Genomic DNA, 20,910 nt, shown 5'->3' with positions numbered 1-20,910 from the left:
ACACACACACACACACACACACACACACACAATGCCGGAACTAGTAAATGACCATCTCAATCTACACAGGATTCAACAAGAGATAGTTCAGAGTGAAATCCAGTACACAGTGGTTACGCTGTAGTCTTCCATCTTTAAGATTGTCCTATATGGTTTATTGAAGAGTAAAAACACTTGATTTTCTCTCTTGCAGGATACTCTGCTGCTCTTGCTGAAAAGCCTGCCAATGGGCTGCTACTTCAACATAATCGGCTTTGGGTCCAGATATGAGTCCTTCTATCCGTGAGTGTTCTCTCCTTTCAACCCCAGTCTCAATCAATCAATCAAGTCAGTGTCTGAGGAGTTCCGTTTTTTACAAACACATTTAGCTGTGTCATTCTAGGGTTTTATCATGTATGTTGTACCATGTAGTCCAAATCCAAAGATAATCATTGACAGTGTTTGACAGTTAATGTTTACATCTGTTATTTTATTTGACCTTTATTTAACTAGGCAAGTCAGTTAAGAACAAATTCTTATTTTCAATGACTGCCTAGGAACTGCCTTGTTCAGGGGCAGAACGATGAGCTAATCATTTGCAGCAGGTAGGGGTAGAGCCTTCACGGTGACTCTATTACCGCCACACCACCTGTCACGTGTCATGAAGGCAGTCAAATTCCACATGACCGTTTAGTCACGGTAATTAGGCTTCTCCAAGCTCTGATGCTGCTGATGGTCATTAGTAACCTAGCAAACTTTATAACTGCCTGGTACTCAGCACTCTATTGTCCCTCTAATCACTCTGACATCAATGCAAATGTCATCAAACACTTCATGAGAGCCCATGAGCTCATGTTGTGCAACATTTCTGTAGGCTATGCAATTGCGTGAGAAAACAGAGTTTTGATGGCCTCTATAGGCTAGGCCTACTATATTTATTCATCAACTTTCCTAATATTAAGCACATTTCTCATGAAAATGAACCATGGGAAAAGTGTCCTCCATTCGCTGTTTATGTGCATAGTCCTCCATTTGCTATTGAAGTGCTATTTTCTCATGCCCCTGTTCTGAGACAGGGGCATGATAATGGTCCAAGCCAAAATAAATATCACTCATTTATTAAATGTAAAGACAACATTCAATTAAGAATAGTCTGATGGGTGACAACGTTAGAATATCACTTATGATAAAAAAAGGGAAAAAAATCCTTTATTTAACAAGGTTGGCCAGTTGAGAACAAGTTCTCATTTACAACTGCGACCTGGCCAAGATCAAGCAAAGCAGTGCGACAAGATAAAGCAAAGCAGTGAGACAAATTACAACACAGAGTTACACATGGAATAAATAAAGATACAGTCAATAACACAATAGAAAAATCTGTATACAGTGTGTGCAAATGAAGTAAGGAGGTAAGGCAATAAATAGGGAATAGTGGCTAAGTAATTACAATTTAGCATTAACACTGGAGTGATATATGTGCAGATGATGATGTGCAAGTAGATTGATGTATTATCAGTGGCGATTTTAGCATGTAAATCTTGGTGGGTCAAACAACAACAAAAAATGTTGATGCATGCCAGCATTCATTGCACTATAATGGTGACAAATGGTGCTCACAAAATGTTAGGGCCTACATAAAGCTGTCCCAAAAGCAGAGCTTTCTTTTCAGCACCATGGAGTGAATCCTTACCACCGCTGCACCTGGTTATCAGCGAGCCTTGTCTGGCAGCGAAACAGTTCATTCAGCCTCATTACTGCCTTTAAAAAACAAAAAACATAGCTGATATGGCTGACTTGCTTAAACAAATGTGGTTTATACTAACAATTGAGATGTACAAACTATGGCATAAGGGAACGACGAATCAGATAAGAGGCAATCCAAGCTAGGTCGGACGTAGTCAAAATAACTATTTGTGCAGCGCTTTTGAAATGTACAGCAGCAGAATTCAGAAGTTGGGCCGTTCTTACATTATTCTCCCTGTACACCAAGTCAGAACCGTAGGTTAAATAAAGGGGGCTTATAAGCAGACAATGAAAGCTCTTACAATATTCAACGATTACATTTCTTGAAAACAGGCTATAGGCTACATGAGGGGAAAAGGGACCAAATTATTAGAGTGAGGCACATGGTCTACTAACTGCTTAATACACAACACACACTTAATATTACTTTCTTGGCTACAGTATACATATCTCCCTGGCATATTACATCATTTATGTAGCAGCATACAAGACCTTTTTGGACTCACCTTATTGTGCTGTGCTCACTTGAACAGGAAGGTGGCGTGGCAATCCTTCATGTGGACTCTAGAAAGAGGCCCGAGTTCCTGACTTGGAATAACCGTTCAGTTATTTTTCCAGTCTGAGATATTTTTTTCCCCAGAGTTCCCAGTTGTCTTGAACGAGGCAGAAGTCATGCTGGATTGACCACATATCCAATGTATTAACATTTTACCAATTGGATATCACACAAAATTGGGGAGAATTTTAAGGATAAACATTCACACTCAATGCCATGGGCCAGAAGTTACAATCTTGTCTCATTGCTGCAACTCCCCTATGGTCTCGGCGAAGGTCGAGAGCCTCACTGCTTCTTGACACACTGCTCGCTTAACCCGGAAGCCAGCAGCACCAATGTGTCAGGGGAAACATTGTTGAACTGACGACTGCAGTCAGCTTGCAGGCGCCCGGCACAAGGTGTCGCTAGAGCACAATGAGAAAAGGAAATCCCGGCCGGCCAAACCCTCCCCTAATCCCGACGACACTGGGCCAATTGTTCGACCCGTCCCATGGGTCTCCCGGTCACGGCCGGCTGTCACACAGCCTGGTGTCGAACCTGAGGCTGCAGTCGCGCCTCAGCCCTCATTGTTAAATTTGCGATTTCCAACTTGTTGTGTAATGTGTGTCCGATGAGCACCAATATGTTTTATCTATAATTTCTCATATGACAAGTGTTGTGATGTTGCTATCAGTAACATGCTATTTATCGAATAATGAACTGTAATTATTACTTGATTTTAAATTAATAAAGTAACAATTACCTCATTAGTAACCTGGGGCACCACAGGAAAAGTTTAACGAGTTACCGTTTCCCAAATTAACTCAAGAAAATCAGAGTCTCGATATCATAGCATTTCCTCATATCAATGCCATTCTGAACATTCCATAATCGGTTATATCTGCAGGAACACTAATCTACATGATGACTCAGCAATAATTATTTATTTACAAACTAAATAATCACACATAATTACATAAACACACACACAGGATAGATTATACATTGATTACCAACTAAATGTACTAAAAAGTCCCTCGTGGACTAACCCGATATGACGGCTTGTTACACAATGAAAAGGGGTGGGGAAAGAAAGAGCAGGAGAAGGGGAGACAAAGGAATTTAACTATCGTACATGCAGTTGAATAATACGCTCATGTAAATATGGACATTTTGCACCCTAACAACCACTCATTCGGATTTAGAAATGCAATGTACATATTTACGCTTGTATGTCTTTGTAGTCTCTCTCTGTTGAAATTGCCCGATCAGCCTGTGGAGAGAAGTTCATCAGAAAGTCTCTGGATGTGTAAGTCTCTTGTTGTCCACCAGAGGTCACCATGTCCGCAGTAGCAGTCTTCTTCTTCGTGTCCGTTCAAATGGATACATCAGAGTACCACATGGTGGTGGGAGGGAAATGTTCTTCCCTTCTCATCCTTGTTAGACTGGATCCTTCAAAAGGTACAATCGTAGTGGTCCTCGGTCGAGTTTACTAGACTAAAGTACTTAAACAGCTGCAGACTGAATGTTCCGATGTAGTCTTTGTCTTCTTAACTCAAAGTAACTCTTACCATTTTCTGGTCTGGTAGAGTCTATCCATTCCTAACGTCCTGCTCAACACCGTCAGTATACTGGTCTCAATGTTTGATTATTCAGGCTACAGTTAGAACCATTTTACACGCCAGTAGCAACCTGGCAATGTACTGGCCTCTTGAGATTTGGTTCTTCTCTGTTGAACGTTTCAGAGTTTCTAACCATCTCGTGTCGATCACGCTGGTCTAGTAATTCTTTAGGGGAAAAAGGGGTGTTCTCTCCTTTGGCATAATGTTTGTGCTCACGTGGGCGTGGTTACTGACTTGGCAAAAGTCTCTATGAAAAAACTTTATCTCCTTTAGAAGGCTAAAATCACATTTAATCTTCTCACATGGAGTTTAATATTTAATCATATACGTTTTACAACATTTAGATGTAAACCTGACCCCTTGAATGTGTACACTTTCAGAGATACAGCTATTTAGTTATATCGTCCTTAACGATATCACATAACAACATCTGATTTTAAAATGTTATTGTTTAAGTCCCACCAACCATTTTGAACATTATTTACATTAGAAATATTGTTTCAAGAAATAGACTACATTTTCTTCATATCGTGTTTCTTTAGACCTGTCAAAAATAAGTAATGGATATATTGTGATGGTGTAGACTATATTACATTTATTTATTATACTTTTTAAAATGTAGATGTTCCAAAGGTCTGCATCAGTGGCTTGTTTAGGCTATGCTTGCAAGGCTATGATTGGAAGGCTATGCTTCGAAGGGTATGCTTGGAAGCCAGGAGATGCTACACATGCTTATACTAATAGCGGTCAATTGCTATGAGACCAGCAGTTATTTGGTGACAATTACTTGGCTGACAAAATGTCATGACTGCCACAGCACTAGGTAGGGTAATATTAAAATGTCCATGTCCTATAATATGTTGTGGTGATGACCCTTTGACCTTGTGTGTGTGTGTCTATCTGGACATCAGTAAGAGTGTGGAGTACAGCCAGAAGACCATGGATGAGGCTCTGCAGAAGGTGAAGGCAATGAGGGCTGACCTCGGAGGTACAGAGATCCTCCAGCCTTTAAAACATATCTACAGCCAGCCCTGCCTCCCTGACCAGCCCAGACAGGTAACTTACACACCTTACATAAACAAACACCCCATAGATAAATGTGTCTGCACTTTCTGCAACGATGGTTCCATTGAGAAGCTCATGCATTACTTTACTGTGGGTTATACAGTGACCGTAGGATGATCTTTACTGTGGGTTATACAGTGATATTAGGCCTGATCTTTACTGTGGGTTATACACTGACAGTTGGGATGATCTTTACTGTGGGTTATACACTGACATTAGGGATGATCCTTTTTCATCAGCTGTCCCGCTACAGTGAAAATCATTTCTACTGAACGAAAATATAAATGCTACATATAACAATTTCAAAGGTTTAGTTCACAGTGGTGTAAAAATACTTTCAAGTACTACTTAATTAGTTTTTTGGGGTAACTTTACTTTACTATTTATATTTTTGACTACTTTTACTTCACTATATTCCTAACACACACATTGTAATTTTTACTCCATACATCTTCCCTGACAAACCAAAGTACTCATTACATGTTGAATGCTTAGCGGGACAGGAAATTTTTGAAATTCACGCAATTATCAACACACATGGATCTTTTGTAAATCATTTTGGTGTGTGTGCCCCTGTCTATCCATACATTTTAAAAACAAGAAAATGGTGCTTTGCTTAATAAGTTATTTTAAATGACTTCTACTTTTAATACTTAAGTTTATTTGAGCAATTACATGTACTTTTCATACTAAAGTATATTTAAAACCGAATACTTTTACTCAGGTAGTATTTTACAGGGTGACATTCACTTTTACTTTAATAGAAAGTTACTCATGTATCTATACTTTTACTCATGTATGACAATTGGGTACCTTTTCCACCACTGACAGTTCATAAAAGGAAATCAGTCAATTGAAATACATTGAGAAGGCCCTAATCTTAGGTTTCACATGACTGGGTAGGGGCGCAGCCACAGGCCGCCCATTTTGGAGCCTAGCCCACCCACTGGGGATCCAGGCCCAGCGAATCAGATTGAGTTTCTCCCCACAAAAGGGCATTATTACAGACAGAAATATCCCTCAGTTTCATCAGCTCTCCAGGTGGCTGGTCTCAGATGATCCTGACGGTGAAGAAGGCGGATGTGGAGGTCCTGGGCTGGCGTGGTTACACGTGGTCTGCGGTTGTGAGGCCGGTTGGACGTTCTGCCAAATTCTCTAAAACAACATTGGAGGTGGTGTTTGGTAGAGATATTCAATTCTCTGGCAACAGCTCTGGTGAACATTCCTGCAGTCAGCACGCCAATTGCGCGCTCCCTCAAGGACATTTATGGAATTGTGGTGTTTGTCCAAAGTGCATTTTAATGTGGCCTTTTGTTGACCCCAGCACTTGTGTAATGATCATGCTGTTTATTCAGCTTCTTGGTATGCCACACCTGTCAGGTGGATGGATTATCTTGGAAAAGGAGAAATGCTCACTAACAGGGGAAGTCAAGAAATTTGGCCACAATTTGAGACCAATACCCTTTTTGTGCATATGGAACATTTCGGGGATCTTTTATTTCAGCTCATGAAACATGGGACCAACATGTTCTATTTTTGTTCAGTATAAATGCCTCTGCCAAAGCCTGCCACCTTTTCCCCCAACGGAGACGTTTCTTTATAAATGCCTGCATGTCCTTTTTATTGACTGTATTTAGTTTGGTTTATGCATACATGTGTTGATGACGTAATGTATATTATAAACTGGGTGGTTCGAGAACCTGAATGATTGGCTGACAGCAGTGGTATCAGACTGTATATCACTGGTATGATAACATGTATTTGTAATAGCAATAAGGCACCCTTGTGATATATGGCCAATATACCACGGCTAAGGACTGTGTCCACACACTCCGTGTGCGTCGTTAGTTGTGGTATATTTGCCATAAACCACACCAACTCGGGCCTTATTGTTTAAATAACTGTTACCAATAATGTAGTTGATGTAATGTATTATAGATGACTCCAAAGGAACCATTGTACCACGTTTGACTAAGTTTGTTTCCTAGTATCTAAACTCTGAGTTGTCCACAATGGAGTTTTTAAAAATATGTCCAAAATATATTGTGGTGAGACTTTCTTTTCTTTCCAATCACCTCACTCTTCGGTCTTTTAAATGCCTTAATGTGATTCATACAGTTTCCTCCTGAAACACCTTTAACTCCTCCCACCTTTCCATATGTAACACCTGGCATATGAACCCAGGTCTCCCACGAGAGCAACCAATGTCTTCGACCATGAAGAAATTCCCTCTTGGGCCGAGGGTTTTGAAGTTCGCAGGTGGGGGTACATCATCACGTGACCATAACCTAATGTCTGCTACATTCACCCCCTCCCCCACAAGAGACCTTACCACGTGAGGTAGCTGCATCCCAATATGGTGACCAGAGTGTGGGCGAGTGGGTGTGTCTAAAGGAAAGTAGTGGGTGTGTCTAAAGGAAAGTAGTGGGCGTGTGGAAAGGAAAGTAGTAGGCGTGTCTAAAGGAAAGTAGTAGGTGTGTCTAAAGGAAAGTAGTGGGCGTGTCTAAAGGAAAGTAGTGGGCGTGTCTAAAGGAAAGTAGTGGGTGTGTCTAAAGGAAAGTAGTGGGCGTGTCTAAAGGAAAGTAGTGGGTGTGTCTAAAGGAAAGTAATAGGTGTGTCTAAAGGAAAGTAGTGGGCGTGTGGAAAGGAACGGGTGTTAAACTCTACTAGAGGTTGGTCGGTTTTTATTGAGCTGTGTTTTGTCTTTTGTTTCTTAACATACAAATATTGTACATTGAGCTACAATACCATGAGAGTTAGGACTTCTGTTTTGAAGCCAGAGGATGAGTCTGAGTCCTATTTCCATGTTAGTTTTACACAAATAACTGTACATTTCCAGTTTCAAACTGAGGGTAGGTATATACTATACTTGAGTATTGCTGCGGGGCTTAAGCATGTCTGAATTTCTGACAGCCTAATTTTCTCGACCTCAACAACATTTTTAGACAACACTGCAGAACACCTCCCATATGCACACATTGCCGTTGTGGGGCTTACCAGACACACATTTTACATCATTTTCAAGACAATGTAGCAGAACAAATATCACAATAAAATAAATCAATGTAGGCTTCCCAAGTGGTGCAACGGTCTAAAGGCACTGCAGACACCCTGGTTCGAATCCAGGCTGTATCACAACCGGCCGTGATTGGGAGTCCCATAGGGCGGCGCACAATTGGCCCAGCGTCGTCCGGGTTTGGCCGGTGTATGCCGTCATTGTTAATAATAATTTGTTCTTAACTGACTTGCCTAGTTAAGTAACTAAAAATACTGCAGAACACACACATGAGAATATACAGGCCTCCTGCCTGTGGTAATATGAAGCACATATTCACATTACAAACTTGTTCTATGCTGTGAAGGTAAAGGGAAAAAAATGTCCTACCTTGAGTTTTTAAAACCTCTCACAATGACTCTTCCCATGTCAAGTCCATTTAACTCCTGAGAGTCAACTTCTTGCTCGAATCCATGAGTGTGTATGTGGCTGTGATATTTAACCTTCTAAGGCTGTTCTGAAGACTCTGGCTGTAGTGTCTATTTGTTATTTTATTTTAAGTGTTAACCTAGGTGTCCTCTTTAGCCTTGTTTTCAAGGCTTGCTGCCACCAAATGTGCCTTGGTTCAGGCATGTTCAAAAACCTTCTTTCTGAGGGCTCTTGTTTTTTGATGTCTGAAGCATAGGATGTTAATTTACCGTACATGCCACACACTCTTCTTCTAGTTGAATCCCTCCAGTCGTTTCTAGACCAATGCTCCTTTTTGCATGTTGTTCAGCCCAACTTTGAATTCTGCATGACAAGCTGGGGTTATACGTTTAGTTGTTGTTGAACTGCAAATTGCACCTGCTCCGAGCACTTCGTCAGTTGATGCACTGCCCCCCTCCACCCCAGCTCCCCGTCTCCCTCTCCCGCTGAGTCTGACTCTCTAGTAGGCCTACTGGCAAGTGGAGGTGCCGGTGGTGATGCCCCTCAATCCTCTCCTCCGGCTCTGACAGTTCTCTGGCACGTTCTGGGTTCAATTCACCATGTTTCTCTGTTTTTTTGGACTTAAGAAAAGGCAATCGAATTTAAACTTTTTTTTATTTTTTTTATTTGGTTTTCCCACGATTCAAATTTATTAGGGAGACGACTAGGTTACGTGATGTGATTTACATAGGAACCTGTTCACTAGCTGACCACCACTACCAAGACCTGTGTCAAGATCAGTTACTTACCCCACTGGTCCTCCCCATAACCTCTATGTACAATGAAAGAGAGCAGGGCTGGAATCAGTGTGGCAGGATAGGATGATTACATAGAAAGATCACTGCGCTATTACATGATCGTCTTTCTGGGGGGCGGGAGGAATAACAAGGAGACAACTTGATTTAATGCTGACTGCTTTTATTAGAATGTCTACAGTGTGAACAGTGAAATAATTAATAAATCATGCTGTGAGAGGTACCGGATCTGGGCAGATAGGTGCCGGAACAAACAAAGTAAAATCTTCAAAGTAGCCACCCTTTGCCTTGATGACTGCTTTGATGACTATCGTGAGGTAGTCACATGGAATGCATTTCAAGTAACAGATATGCCTCCTTGTTAAAAGTCAATTTGTGGAATTTCTGTCCTTAATGTGTTTGAGACAATCAGTTGTTGTGACATGGTAGGGGTGGTATACAGAAGAAAGCCCTATTTGGCAAAAGACCAAGTTCATATTATGGCAATAACAGCTCAAATAAACAAAGACAAACTACAGTCCATCATTACTTTAAGACATGAAGGTCAGTCAATCCAGAAAACGTCAAAAACTTTCAGAAAGTTTCTTCAAGTGCAGTCGCAAAAACCATCAAGCGCTATGATGAAACTGGCTCTCATGAGGACCGACACAGGAAAGGAAGACCCAGAGTTTCCTCTGCTGCAGAGGATAAGTTCATTGGAGTTACCAACCTCAGAAATTGCATCCCAAATAAATGCTTCACAGAGTTCAAGTAACAGACACATCTTAACATCAACTGTTCAGAGGAGACTGCGTGAATCAGGCCTTCATGGTCAAATTGCTGCAAGGAAACCACAACCAAAGGACACCAATAGGAAGATACTTTATTGGGCCAAGAAACACGAGCAATGGACCGGTGGAAATCAAACAATTGTATTAGTCACATGCGCCGAATACATCAGGTGAAATACTTACTTTCAAGCCCCTAACCAACAATGCAGTTAAAAAAATGTGAATAAGAAATAAATGGAACAAGTAATTAAAGAGCAGCAGTAAAATAACAATAGCAAGACTATATACAGGGGGTCCCGATACAGAGTCAATGTACCGGTTAGTCGAGATAATTGAGGTAACATGTAGCTAGAGTTATTAAAGAGACAATGCATAGATAATAACAGAGAGTAGGAGCGGCGTATAAGAGGGGGTGGGCAATGCAAATAGTCTGGGAAGCCATTTGATTAGATGTTCAGGTGTCTTAAGGCTTGGGGGTAGAAGCTGTTTAGAAGCCTCTTGGACCGAGACTTGGCGCCCCGGTACCGCTTGCCATGCAGTAGCAGAGAGAACAGTCTATGACTAGGGTGGCTGGAGTCTTTAACCATTTTTAGTGTCTTCCTCTGACACCGCCTGGTATAGAGATCCTGGATGGCAGGAAGCTTGGCCCCAGTGATGTAGAGGGCCGTACGCACTGCCGTCTGTAGTGCATTGCGGTCACAGGGAGTGATGCAACCAGTCAGGATGCTCTCGATGGTGCAGCTGTAGAACATTTTGAGGATCTGAGAACCCATGCCAAATCTTTTCAGTCTCCTGGGGAATAGGATTTTGTCATGCCCTCTTCACGACTGTCTTGGTGTGCTTGGACCATGTTAGGTTGTTGATGTGGACACCAAGGAACTTGAAGCTCTCAACCTGCTCCAATGCAACCCCATCGATGAGAATGAAGGCGTGTTCGGTCCTCCTTTTCCTGTAGTCCACAATCATCTCCTTTGACTTCATCACATTGAGGGAGAGGTTGTGGTCCTGGCACCACACGACCAGGTCTCTGATCTCCTCCCTATAGGCTGTCTCGTCATTGTCAGTGATCACTCTTGTGTTGGAGTCGTACCAGGCCGTGCAGTCATGAGTTTACAGGGAGTACAGGAGGGGACTGAGTACGCACCCCTGAGGGACCCCTGTGTTGAGGATCAGCGTGGCGGATGTGTTGTTACCTACTTTTACTACCTGTGGGCGGCCTGTCAGGAAGTCCAGGATCCAGTTGCAGAGGGAGGTGTTTAGTCCCAGGATCTTTAGCTTATTGATGAGCTTTGAGTGTTGAACGCTGATTTGTAGTCAATTAATAGTATTCTCACATAGGTGTTCCTTTTGCCTAGGTGGGGAAGTGTGGAGTGCAATAGAGATTACATCATCTGTGGATCTGATAGGGCGGTTTCCAAATGGGAGTGGGTCTATGGTTTCTGGGATAATGGTGTTGATGTGAGCCATGACCAGCTTTCAAAGCACTTCATGGCTACAGAGGTGAGTGCTACGGGTCGGTAGTCATTTAGGCAGGTTACCTTAGTGTTCTTGGGCACAGGGACTATGGTGGCCTGGACAGGGAGAGGTTGAAAATGTCAGTGAAGACGTATGGTCACTGTTGGGGGGGGGGCATCATTGATGCACTTATTGATGAAGCCATTGACTGATGTGGTATACTCCTCGATGCCATCGGAAGAATCCCGGAACATATTCCAGTCTGTGATAGCAAAACAGTCCTGTAGCTTAGCATCTGCTTCATCTGACCGCTTTTTTATTGACCGAGTCACTGGTGCTTCCTGCTTTAATTTTAGCTTTTATGCAAGAATCAGGAGGATAGAATTATGGTCAGATTTGCCAAATGGAGGGCGAGGGAGAGCTTTGTTACGCTTCTGTGTGTGGAGGAAAGGTGGTTGGTTGCACATTTAACATGCTGATAGAAATTTGGTAAAACGGATTTAAGTTTCCCTGCAATAAAGTCCTCGGCCACTAGGAGTGCCGCCTCTGGATTAGTGTTTTCCTGTTTGCTTATGGCTAAATACAGCTCATTGAGGGCAGTCTTAGTGCCAGCATCGGTCTGTGGTGGTATGTAGACAGCTACGAAAAATACAGATAACCCTCTAGGTTGATAGTGTGGTCTACTGCTTATCATTATATACTCCACCTCATGCGAGCAAAACCTGTCAAAATTAGAGATTTTGGGTTCCAACTGCCGTGTCTTTGTGAGATGCAGAGTAGGTGAACGGATGATCTCTGCATGTGTAGTTCCCACCGTGAAGCATGCAGGAGGTGTGATGGTGTGGGGGTGATTTGCTGGTGACACTGTCAGTGATTTTATTTTAAAGTTCAAGGCACACTTAACCAGGACAATGACCCAACACACCTCCAAGCTCTGTAAGGGCTATTTGACCAAGAAGGAGAGTGATGGGGTACTGCATCAGATGACCTGGCCTCCACAATCACCCAACCTCAACCCAATTGAGATGGTTTGGGATGAGTCGGCCTGCAGAGGGAAGGAAAAGCAGCCAACAAGTGCTCAGCTGTCACGTTCTGACCTTAGTTCCTTTGTGATGTCTTTGTTTTAGTCTGGTCAGGGCGTGAGTTGGGTGGGCAGTCTATGTTATTTTTTTCTATGATTTGGTATTTCTGTGTTTGGCCTGGTATTGTTCTCAATCAGAGGCAGCTGTCAATCATTGTCCCTGATTGAGAACCATACTTGGGAAGCCTGTTTTCACCCTTGAGTTGTGCGTGATTATACTTTCTGTTTAGTGTGTGTTGCACCTGACGGAGCTGTTTCGGTTGTGCTTTTTGTTAGAGGTTGTTCAGTTTTAAATAAATAACATGAACAAGTACCACGCTGTGCTTTGGTCCTCACCTTCTTCCACCGACGACCGTTCCATCAGCATATGTGGGAACCCCTTCAAGACTGTTGGAAAAGCATTCCAGGTGAAGCCGTTTGAGAGAATGCAAAGCTGTCAATTAGGCAAAGGGTGGCTACTTTGAAGAATCTAAAATATAAAACACTACAGGATTCCATGTGTTTTTTCATAGTTTTGATGTATTCACTATTATTCTACGATGTAGAAAATAGTAAAAACAAAGAAAAACCCTTGAATGAGTAAGTGTTCTAAAACTTTTGACCGGAAGTGTAAATGGTTATCAATATTAGTTATTTATTGTTTATGCTGCTTTTCTTACTTTAAATAAAATAATGTAAGCAAAATGAAATGGCCACGTAGCTACTGCCGGCCACACGATCGTGATACACATCAGGAATCACTTCCAAGTCGGCAGGCACAACACAGGAGCACTACTTGCAGGCTTACTACTTGTATCCCAATCAGCCATGCAAAACTATCTCAAGTGGAAGCAAATCTGCCCAATTAGCTGATTCGGTTTCCATACATCCTCTCTCAAAACACCCACTCGCCCATAACCTGGTTGTCATATTGGGCTGCAGCTACCCATACTTGCCCCACGTTGGGCACCAATGTAACACGTGTCTCCCACGGGGGCAACCAAGGTCTTAGACCAAGAGGGAGCACACACACAGGTTTTTTTTTTTGAAGTTCGCAAGGCGGGGCTACCTCATCACATGACCATGACTGACTCATGTCCGCTACTCATGCACTCCACTACAATGGCATGTTTAGTTACATCCAACCAAACAGTACATTTTGAGTGTGTGGTATTTATATTACCATGCCTTTCTTACTGGGACAGCAAATAGACCTGTGTTTTTGGTTACCGAGGAAACATTCTCTGTATACTTCAGGGCTGCATGTTTTAAAAAATTATTGTTAACCTTCTATTTAACTAGGCAAGTCAGTTAAGAACACCATCTTATTTACAATGACAGCCTACCAGGGAACTGTGGGTTAACTGCCTTGTTCAAGAGCAGAACGACTGATTTTTACCTTGTCATGTCAGGGATTCGATCCAGCAACCTTTCGGTTACTGACCCAATGCTCTGACCACTAGGCTACCTGCTGCCCCAGGGGCTGTGCATACCTTGTTTAACATTAACACATGATGAACATACCCTCTCTGTCGTCCTCAGCTCTTCTTGTTCACTGACGGTGAGGTGGGGAACACCAAGGAAGTGCTGGATCTGGTGAAGGCAAATGCCGGCTCTCACAGGTGGGCCCACAATCACTGTTTCCCCTATCATTACCTAGCTATGGGAGCCCTGCTTTAAATAACTCTGTTACCTCCCACCTGAAAGGTACGGGACAGTTCAAAAATTACTGTTATGGGGGAGTTGTCCAAAATAGGTGAGGTAGTGGTGTTTTTATTGGGCATAGGGGAGGGTTGTGGTGTTTTTATTGGGCGCACGAGAGATTTGTGGTGTTTTTATTGGGCGTAGGCAAGGGTAGTGGTGTTTTTATTGGGTGTAGGGGAGGGTTGTGGTGCTTTTATTGGGCGCAGGGGAGGTAGTGGTGTTTTTATTGGGCGCAGGGGAGGGTTGTGGTGTTTTTATTGGGCGTAGGGGAGGGTTGTGGTGTTTTTATTGGGCGTAGGGGAGGGTTGTGGTGTTTTTATTGGGCGTAGGGGAGGGTTGTGGTGTTTTTATTGGGCGCAGGGGAGGGTTGTGGTGTTTTTATTGGGCGCAGGGGAGGGTTGTGGTGTTTTTATTGGGCGCAGGGAAGGGTTGTGGTGTTTTTATTGGGCGCAGGGGAGGGTTGTGGTGTTTTTATTGGGCGCAGGGGAGGGTAGTGGTGTTTTTATTGGGCGTAGGAGAGGGTTGTGGTGTTTTTATTGGGTGCACGGGAGAGTTGTGGTGTTTTTATTGGGCGTAGGGGAGGATAGTGGTGTTTTTATTGGGTGTAGGGGAGGGTTGTGGTGTTTTTATTGGGCGTAGGGGAGGGTAGTGGTGTTTTTATTGGGCGCAGGGGAGGGTAGTGGTGTTTTTATTGGGCGCAGGGGAGGGTAGTGGTGTTTTTATTGGGCGTAGGGGAGGGTAGTGGTGTTTTTATTGGGTGTAGGGGAGGGTAGTGGTGTTTTTATTGGGCGTAGGGAAGGTAGTGGTGTTTTTATTGGGCGTAGGGGAGGGTAGTGGTGTTTTTATTGGGCGCAGGGAAGGGTAGTGGTGTTTCTTTGGGGCGCAGAGGAGGGTTGTGGTGTTTTTATTGGGCGTAGGGGAGGGTAGTGGTGTTTTTATTGGGCGCAGGGGAGGGTAGTGGTGTTTCTTTGGGGCGCAGAGGAGGGTTGTGGTGTTTTTATTGGGCGTAGGGGAGGGTAGTGGTGTTTTTATTGTGCGTAGGGGAGGGTATTGGTGTTTTTATTGGGCGTAGGGGAGGGTATTGGTGTTTTTATTGGGCGTAGGGGAGGGTATTGGTGTTTTTATTGGGCGTAGTGGAGGGTTGTGGTGTTTTTATTGGGCGTAGGGGAGGGTTTTGGTGTTTTTATTGGGCATAGTGGAGGGTTGTGGTGTTTTTATTTGGTGCTGGGGAGGTCGTGGTGTTTTTATTGGGCGCAGGGGAGGGTGCTGGTGTTTCTTTGGGGCGCAGAGGAGGGTTGTGGTGTTTTTATTGGGCGTAGGGGAGGGTAGTGGTGTTTTTATTGGGCGTAGGGGAGGGTATTGGTGCTTTTATTGGGCGTAGGGGAGGGTAGTGGTGTTTTTATTGGGCGTAGGGGAGGGTAGTGGTGTTTTTATTGGGCGCAGGGGAGGGTAGTGGTGTTTTTATTGGGCGTAGGGGAGGGTAGTGGTGTTTTTATTGGGCGTAGGGGAGGGTAGTGGTGTTTTTATTGGGCGTAGGGAAGGTAGAGGTGTTTTTATTGGGCGTAGGGGAGGGTAGTGGTGTTTTTATTGGGCGCAGGGAAGGGTAGTGGTGTTTCTTTGGGGCGCAGAGGAGGGTTGTGGTGTTTTTATTGGGCGTAGGGGAGGGTAGTGGTGTTTTTATTGGGCGCAGGGGAGGGTAGTGGTGTTTCTTTGGGGCGCAGAGGAGGGTTGTGGTGTTTTTATTGGGCGTAGGGGAGGGTAGTGGTGTTTTTATTGTGCGTAGGGGAGGGTATTGGTGTTTTTATTGGGCGCAGTGGAGGGTAGTGGTGTTTCTTTGGGGCGCAGAGGAGGGTTGTGGTGTTTTTATTGGGCGTAGGGGAGGGTATTGGTGTTTTTATTGGGCGTAGTGGAGGGTTGTGGTGTTTTTATTGGGCGTAGGGGAGGGTATTGGTGTTTTTATTGGGCGTAGGGGAGGGTTGTGGTGTTTTTATTGGGCGTAGTGGAGGGTTGTGGTGTTTTTATTTGGTGCTGGGGAGGTCGTGGTGTTTTTATTGGGCGTAGTGGAGGGTTGTGGTGTTTTTATTGGGCGTAGGGGAGGGTATTGGTGTTTTTATTGGGCGTAGGGGAGGGTATTGGTGTTTTTATTGGGCGTAGGGGAGGGTTTTGGTGTTTTTATTGGGCGTAGTGGAGGGTTGTGGTGTTTTTATTTGGTGCTGGGGAGGTCGTGGTGTTTTTATTGGGCGCAGGGGAGGGTACTGGTGTTTCTTTGGGGCGCAGAGGAGGGTTGTGGTGTTTTTATTGGGCGTAGGGGAGGGTATTGGTGTTTTTATTGGGCGTAGTGGAGGGTTGTGGTGTTTTTATTGGGCGTAGGGGAGGGTATTGGTGTTTTTATTGGGCGTAGGGGAGGGTTGTGGTGTTTTTATTGGGCGTAGTGGAGGGTTGTGGTGTTTTTATTTGGTGCTGGGGAGGTCGTGGTGTTTTTATTGGGCGTAGTGGAGGGTTGTGGTGTTTTTATTGGGCGTAGGGGAGGGTATTGGTGTTTTTATTGGGCGTAGGGGAGGGTATTGGTGTTTTTATTGGGCGTAGGGGAGGGTTTTGGTGTTTTTATTGGGCGTAGTGGAGGGTTGTGGTGTTTTTATTTGGTGCTGGGGAGGTCGTGGTGTTTTTATTGGGCGCAGGGGAGGGTACTGGTGTTTCTTTGGGGCGCAGAGGAGGGTTGTGGTGTTTTTATTGGGCGCAGGGGAGGGTAGTGGTGTTTTTATTGGGCGTAGGGGAGGGTATTGGTGTTTTTATTGGGCGTAGTGGAGGGTTGTGGTGTTTTTATTGGGCGTAGGGGAGGGTAGTGGTGTTTTTATTGGGCGTAGGGGAGGGTAGTGGTGTTTTTATTGGGCGTAGGGGAGGGTATTGGTGTTTTTATTGGGCGTAGTGGAGGGTTGTGGTGTTTTTATTGGGCGTAGGGGAGGGTATTTGTGTTTTTATTGGGCGTAGTGGAGGGTTGTGGTGTTTTTATTGGGTGCAGGGGAGGTAGTGGTGTTTTTATTGGGTGCAGGGGAGGGTAGTGGTGTTTTTATTGGGTGCAGGGGAGGGTTGTGTTTTTTGTTATTGGGCATAGGGGAGGGTAGTTGTGTTTTTATTGGGCGCAGGGGAGGGTAGTGAGCAATGTCCCTTCCAAGCTGCACGTGAAAATCAGATTTCCTCTTGCTGATCATTGTCTCCAACCGGCTCGTAGTGTAATGAGACGGGCAGGGAGAGGGAGCGCAGCTCACCTTGCTGGCCCGTAGCCCTGCGTGGCATCCACTTTGCCACAAAACATGCTGCAGTGGTAAAGATGATATCCACATTTATAAACACAGGGTCGCTACTGGTATTTGTGGCGGAAATCATTATTTTTGCATTAATACCGAATATGTGGAAAAATATAAAAGGGGATGGTCATGTGAAAATATTTTCAAACATTGGGAACTCTAAAGGGTTTCAATAGAGTTTGTTACAGAGGCCATTGCACCTGTCTGGAAAGTAAAGCCATCTTTGTCTACAAGGTTCTAACCACTGGTCTTTTTGACTCAAAATATTAATTGTTAAACTTAATCTAATGTAAACCTATCCAATCTGGTTGTGGGCAGCAGTGTGGGAGATTATGTAGGTTAGGGGTTTTTCACCCCTGTGAGAAAACAAAAGCTTCTGTATTGATGATTCTTCCTGTACAGTTATGTTTTAATTCAGTCAGCCCACAGGCACAAGAAAACGATACCAGTGATTTGTTTGATAGCCTTATTTTGGTATTTGACAACAACAATAATACTGTTTCCCTGGGTGTGTCCCTGCCAGGTGCTTCTCCTTTGGGATTGGAGAGGGGGCCAGCTCTGCTCTCATCTCTGGGGTGGCCAAGCAGGGCGGAGGGCACGCACAGTTTATCACAGGACAGGACAGGATGCAGCCCAAAGTAAGAGAGTGAGAGGGTAAGAGGGTGGGAAAGTGTGTGTGTGCATATGTAAAGAGGGCTGTATTGGTTAGAAATGTGTTTTCATCACCTGCCTTCTTCTCTCTACCGCTTCTTCTCTCTCCCTCTTCCCTCCCTCCCTCAGGTGATGCAGTCCCTCCGGTTTGCCCTGCAGCCGGCTGTGGTGGACATCTCAGTCAAGTGGAATGTCCCAAAGGGGGTGTCTGTCACCCCTCTGTCTCCACCAATCAGAGTGCTCTTCCAGGGTCAAAGGGCACTGCTGTATGCCCAGCTCACTGGGAAGGTTAGGGCTCTGCCTTCTCCTGTTATGAGTGTTGATATTGTTTAACATACAGTATGTCAATGTTCAAAGGGCACTGGAAAGGTCATAACTATTTGTTTGGTCAAGGTCCACGTGTTTCACTCAACCCCATATTTCCTTGTTTTCTCTCTATATCGTTCTGTCTCTCTGTCTTTCTCTTTCCCTATCTCCTTATCTCAGAGCTCAGGGGACACAGAGGGCTCAGTGACAGTGAAGTACAGCCTGGCTGAGCAGCCTGTTGAGAACCAGCTGAGCTTCAGTCTCAAGCCTGCAGAAGACACTGGGTAAAAACAGCACTGTTTTTACTGTTTACGGTGTGCATGCCTTGGTCAGATACATTAAGGGAATGTGCCACCACTTACAGACAAGACTGCCATGACGCTCCATTAACAGAAACAGTGCCAGCACTACTAATGCATTTCATCTATGTTGTATGATTTGATACATTTAGTAGGTACCCCCATCCCATCATCAATCCTCCCCTCTTAATCTCTCTATCCCTCCTCTCCCCCACTCCACCATCTTAATCTCTCTATCCCTCCTCTCCCCCACTCCACCATCTTAATCTCTCTATCCCTCCTCTCCCCCACTCCACCATCTTAATCTCTCTATCCCTCCTCTCCCCCACTCCACCATCTTAATCTCTCTATCCCTCCTCTCCCCCACTCCACCATCTTAATCTCTCTATCCCTTCTCTCCCCCACTCCAACATCTTAATCTCTCTATCCCTCCTCTCCCACACTCCACCATCTTAATCTCTCTATCCCTCCTCTCCCCCACTCCACCATCTTAATCTCTCTATCCCTCCTCTCCCCCACTCCACCATCTTAATCTCTCTATCCCTCCTCTCCCCCACTCCACCATCTTAATCTCTCTATCCCTCCTCTCCCCCACTCCACCATCTTAATCTCTCTATCCCTTCTCTCCCACACTCCACCATCTTAATCTCTCTATCCCTTCTCTCCCACACTCCACCATCTTAATCTCTCTATCCTTCTCTCCCCCACTCCACCATCTTAATCTCTCTATCCCTCCTCTCCCCCACTCCACCATCTTAATCTCTCTATCCCTTCTCTCCCCCACTCCACCATCTTAATCTCTCTATCCCTTCTCTCCCCCACTCCACCATCTTAATCTCTCTATCCCTCCTCTCCCCCACTCCACCATCTTAATCTCTCTATCCCTTCTCTCCCCCACTCCAACATCTTAATCTCTCTATCCTTCCTCTCCCCCACTCCAACATCTTAATCTCTCTATCCCTTCTCTCCCCCACTCCACCATCTTAATCTCTCCATCCCTCCTCTCCAGACTGACCATCCACAGGCTGGGGGCTCGAACCCTGATCCGCTCCCTGGAGATGGAAGAGAGACAGGGGGATGGGAAGAAGAAGGGAGTGCATGAGAAGGTGGTAGAGCTCAGTGTCCAATCAGGAGTGAGCAGTGTCTTTACTGCCTTCATCGCTGTCCACAAAGTAGATGGAGAGGCTGTGCAAGGACCAATGCTACTCAGACAAGTCCCCACGCCAAGTGTGTGTGTGTCTGTGAAACAACAGCGTCGGTGTAAGGAAATTATTTTATGCAGATATTGTGTAAACAGCACAAAATATATGTATAAATATGTTTACATTTTATTTAAATAGGCAAGTCAGTTAAGAACAAATTCTTATTTACAATGACGGCCTAGGAACAGTGGGTTAACTGCCTTGTTCAGGGGCAGAACGACAGATTTTTACCTTGTCAGCTCGGGGATTCGATCTTTCGTTTACGCTCTAACCACTAGGTTCCCTGCTGCCCCAAATAAATAAGTGGTAACCCGAGCTGCAGTGTCACAAACTGTGCCCTCTGCACATGTAAGCCTCAGTGTTTAGTTATAAATGTGTTCTGTGTGTTTTCCTTTGTTTGTAACCCAGTGACCTGTGTGTTTCTTTCTCAGCATTGTTTAAAACCTCCCTGTCCAGGAGGACGGTGTATGGTGCGGCTGTGTACACGTCTATGCCCAAAAAGATGAATTTCGATGTCCAAGCTGATCAAGGTCAAAGATTATTACAAGGATCAAGGCCAATGTATGGCAGAAAGAGAAGGAGTCCAAGATCTGAGCGTCGAAGATCTGGTCAGCACTCAGTCTATTTGGTTATGAAACAAATTGCATGACTCATGCTCATGCCTCTATTTCAATATGCTTCCTATCACTATTATGAGTTAATCATATTTTGACTGAACCCTGTTAATACGATCCCTGTTCATTTGTATTTAGATTGTGATCTGATGGGTTCATGTTTAAAGGCTGCATGTTTAGATGAAACTACATGTCTTTATTCATTTCAGGTTCAATTCAAATAATAATTACATTTGACAATATCCGGAATTGACAATACACATTTTCTATATTTTTTTCCTTTTCACATCATGGCTTTTACAGAAATGTTGGAAAGAACATTGTAAATGTTGAATTATTTTGGGTATTGAATTGTAATATTGAATTATGATCTGCTATTGAT

The 20,910-nt window shown here is 44.2% G+C and overlaps 1 protein-coding gene across 1 annotated transcript in view; it reads left to right on the top strand.

The window, feature by feature from the left end:
• LOC110503154 (von Willebrand factor A domain-containing protein 5A) overlaps window positions 1–20,910 on the top strand; it is a 39,342-nt gene that overhangs the window by 16,029 nt on the left and 2,403 nt on the right. Inside the window, exons 8-15 of the mRNA XM_036961292.1 lie at window positions 194–282; window positions 4,791–4,935; window positions 13,990–14,069; window positions 17,980–18,094; window positions 18,237–18,395; window positions 18,594–18,697; window positions 19,722–19,972; window positions 20,346–20,522. Coding sequence (XP_036817187.1) covers window positions 194–282; window positions 4,791–4,935; window positions 13,990–14,069; window positions 17,980–18,094; window positions 18,237–18,395; window positions 18,594–18,697; window positions 19,722–19,972; window positions 20,346–20,522 — 1,120 coding nt within the window. The remainder of the gene's footprint in view (window positions 1–193; window positions 283–4,790; window positions 4,936–13,989; window positions 14,070–17,979; window positions 18,095–18,236; window positions 18,396–18,593; window positions 18,698–19,721; window positions 19,973–20,345; window positions 20,523–20,910) is intronic.

This window comes from Oncorhynchus mykiss, chromosome 24 (genome assembly GCF_013265735.2).
Source record: "Oncorhynchus mykiss isolate Arlee chromosome 24, USDA_OmykA_1.1, whole genome shotgun sequence".
Lineage (NCBI taxonomy): Eukaryota > Metazoa > Chordata > Actinopteri > Salmoniformes > Salmonidae > Oncorhynchus > Oncorhynchus mykiss.
Note: the sequence above shows the minus strand (reverse complement) of the source record. Positions and strands in the feature narration are given on the sequence as shown.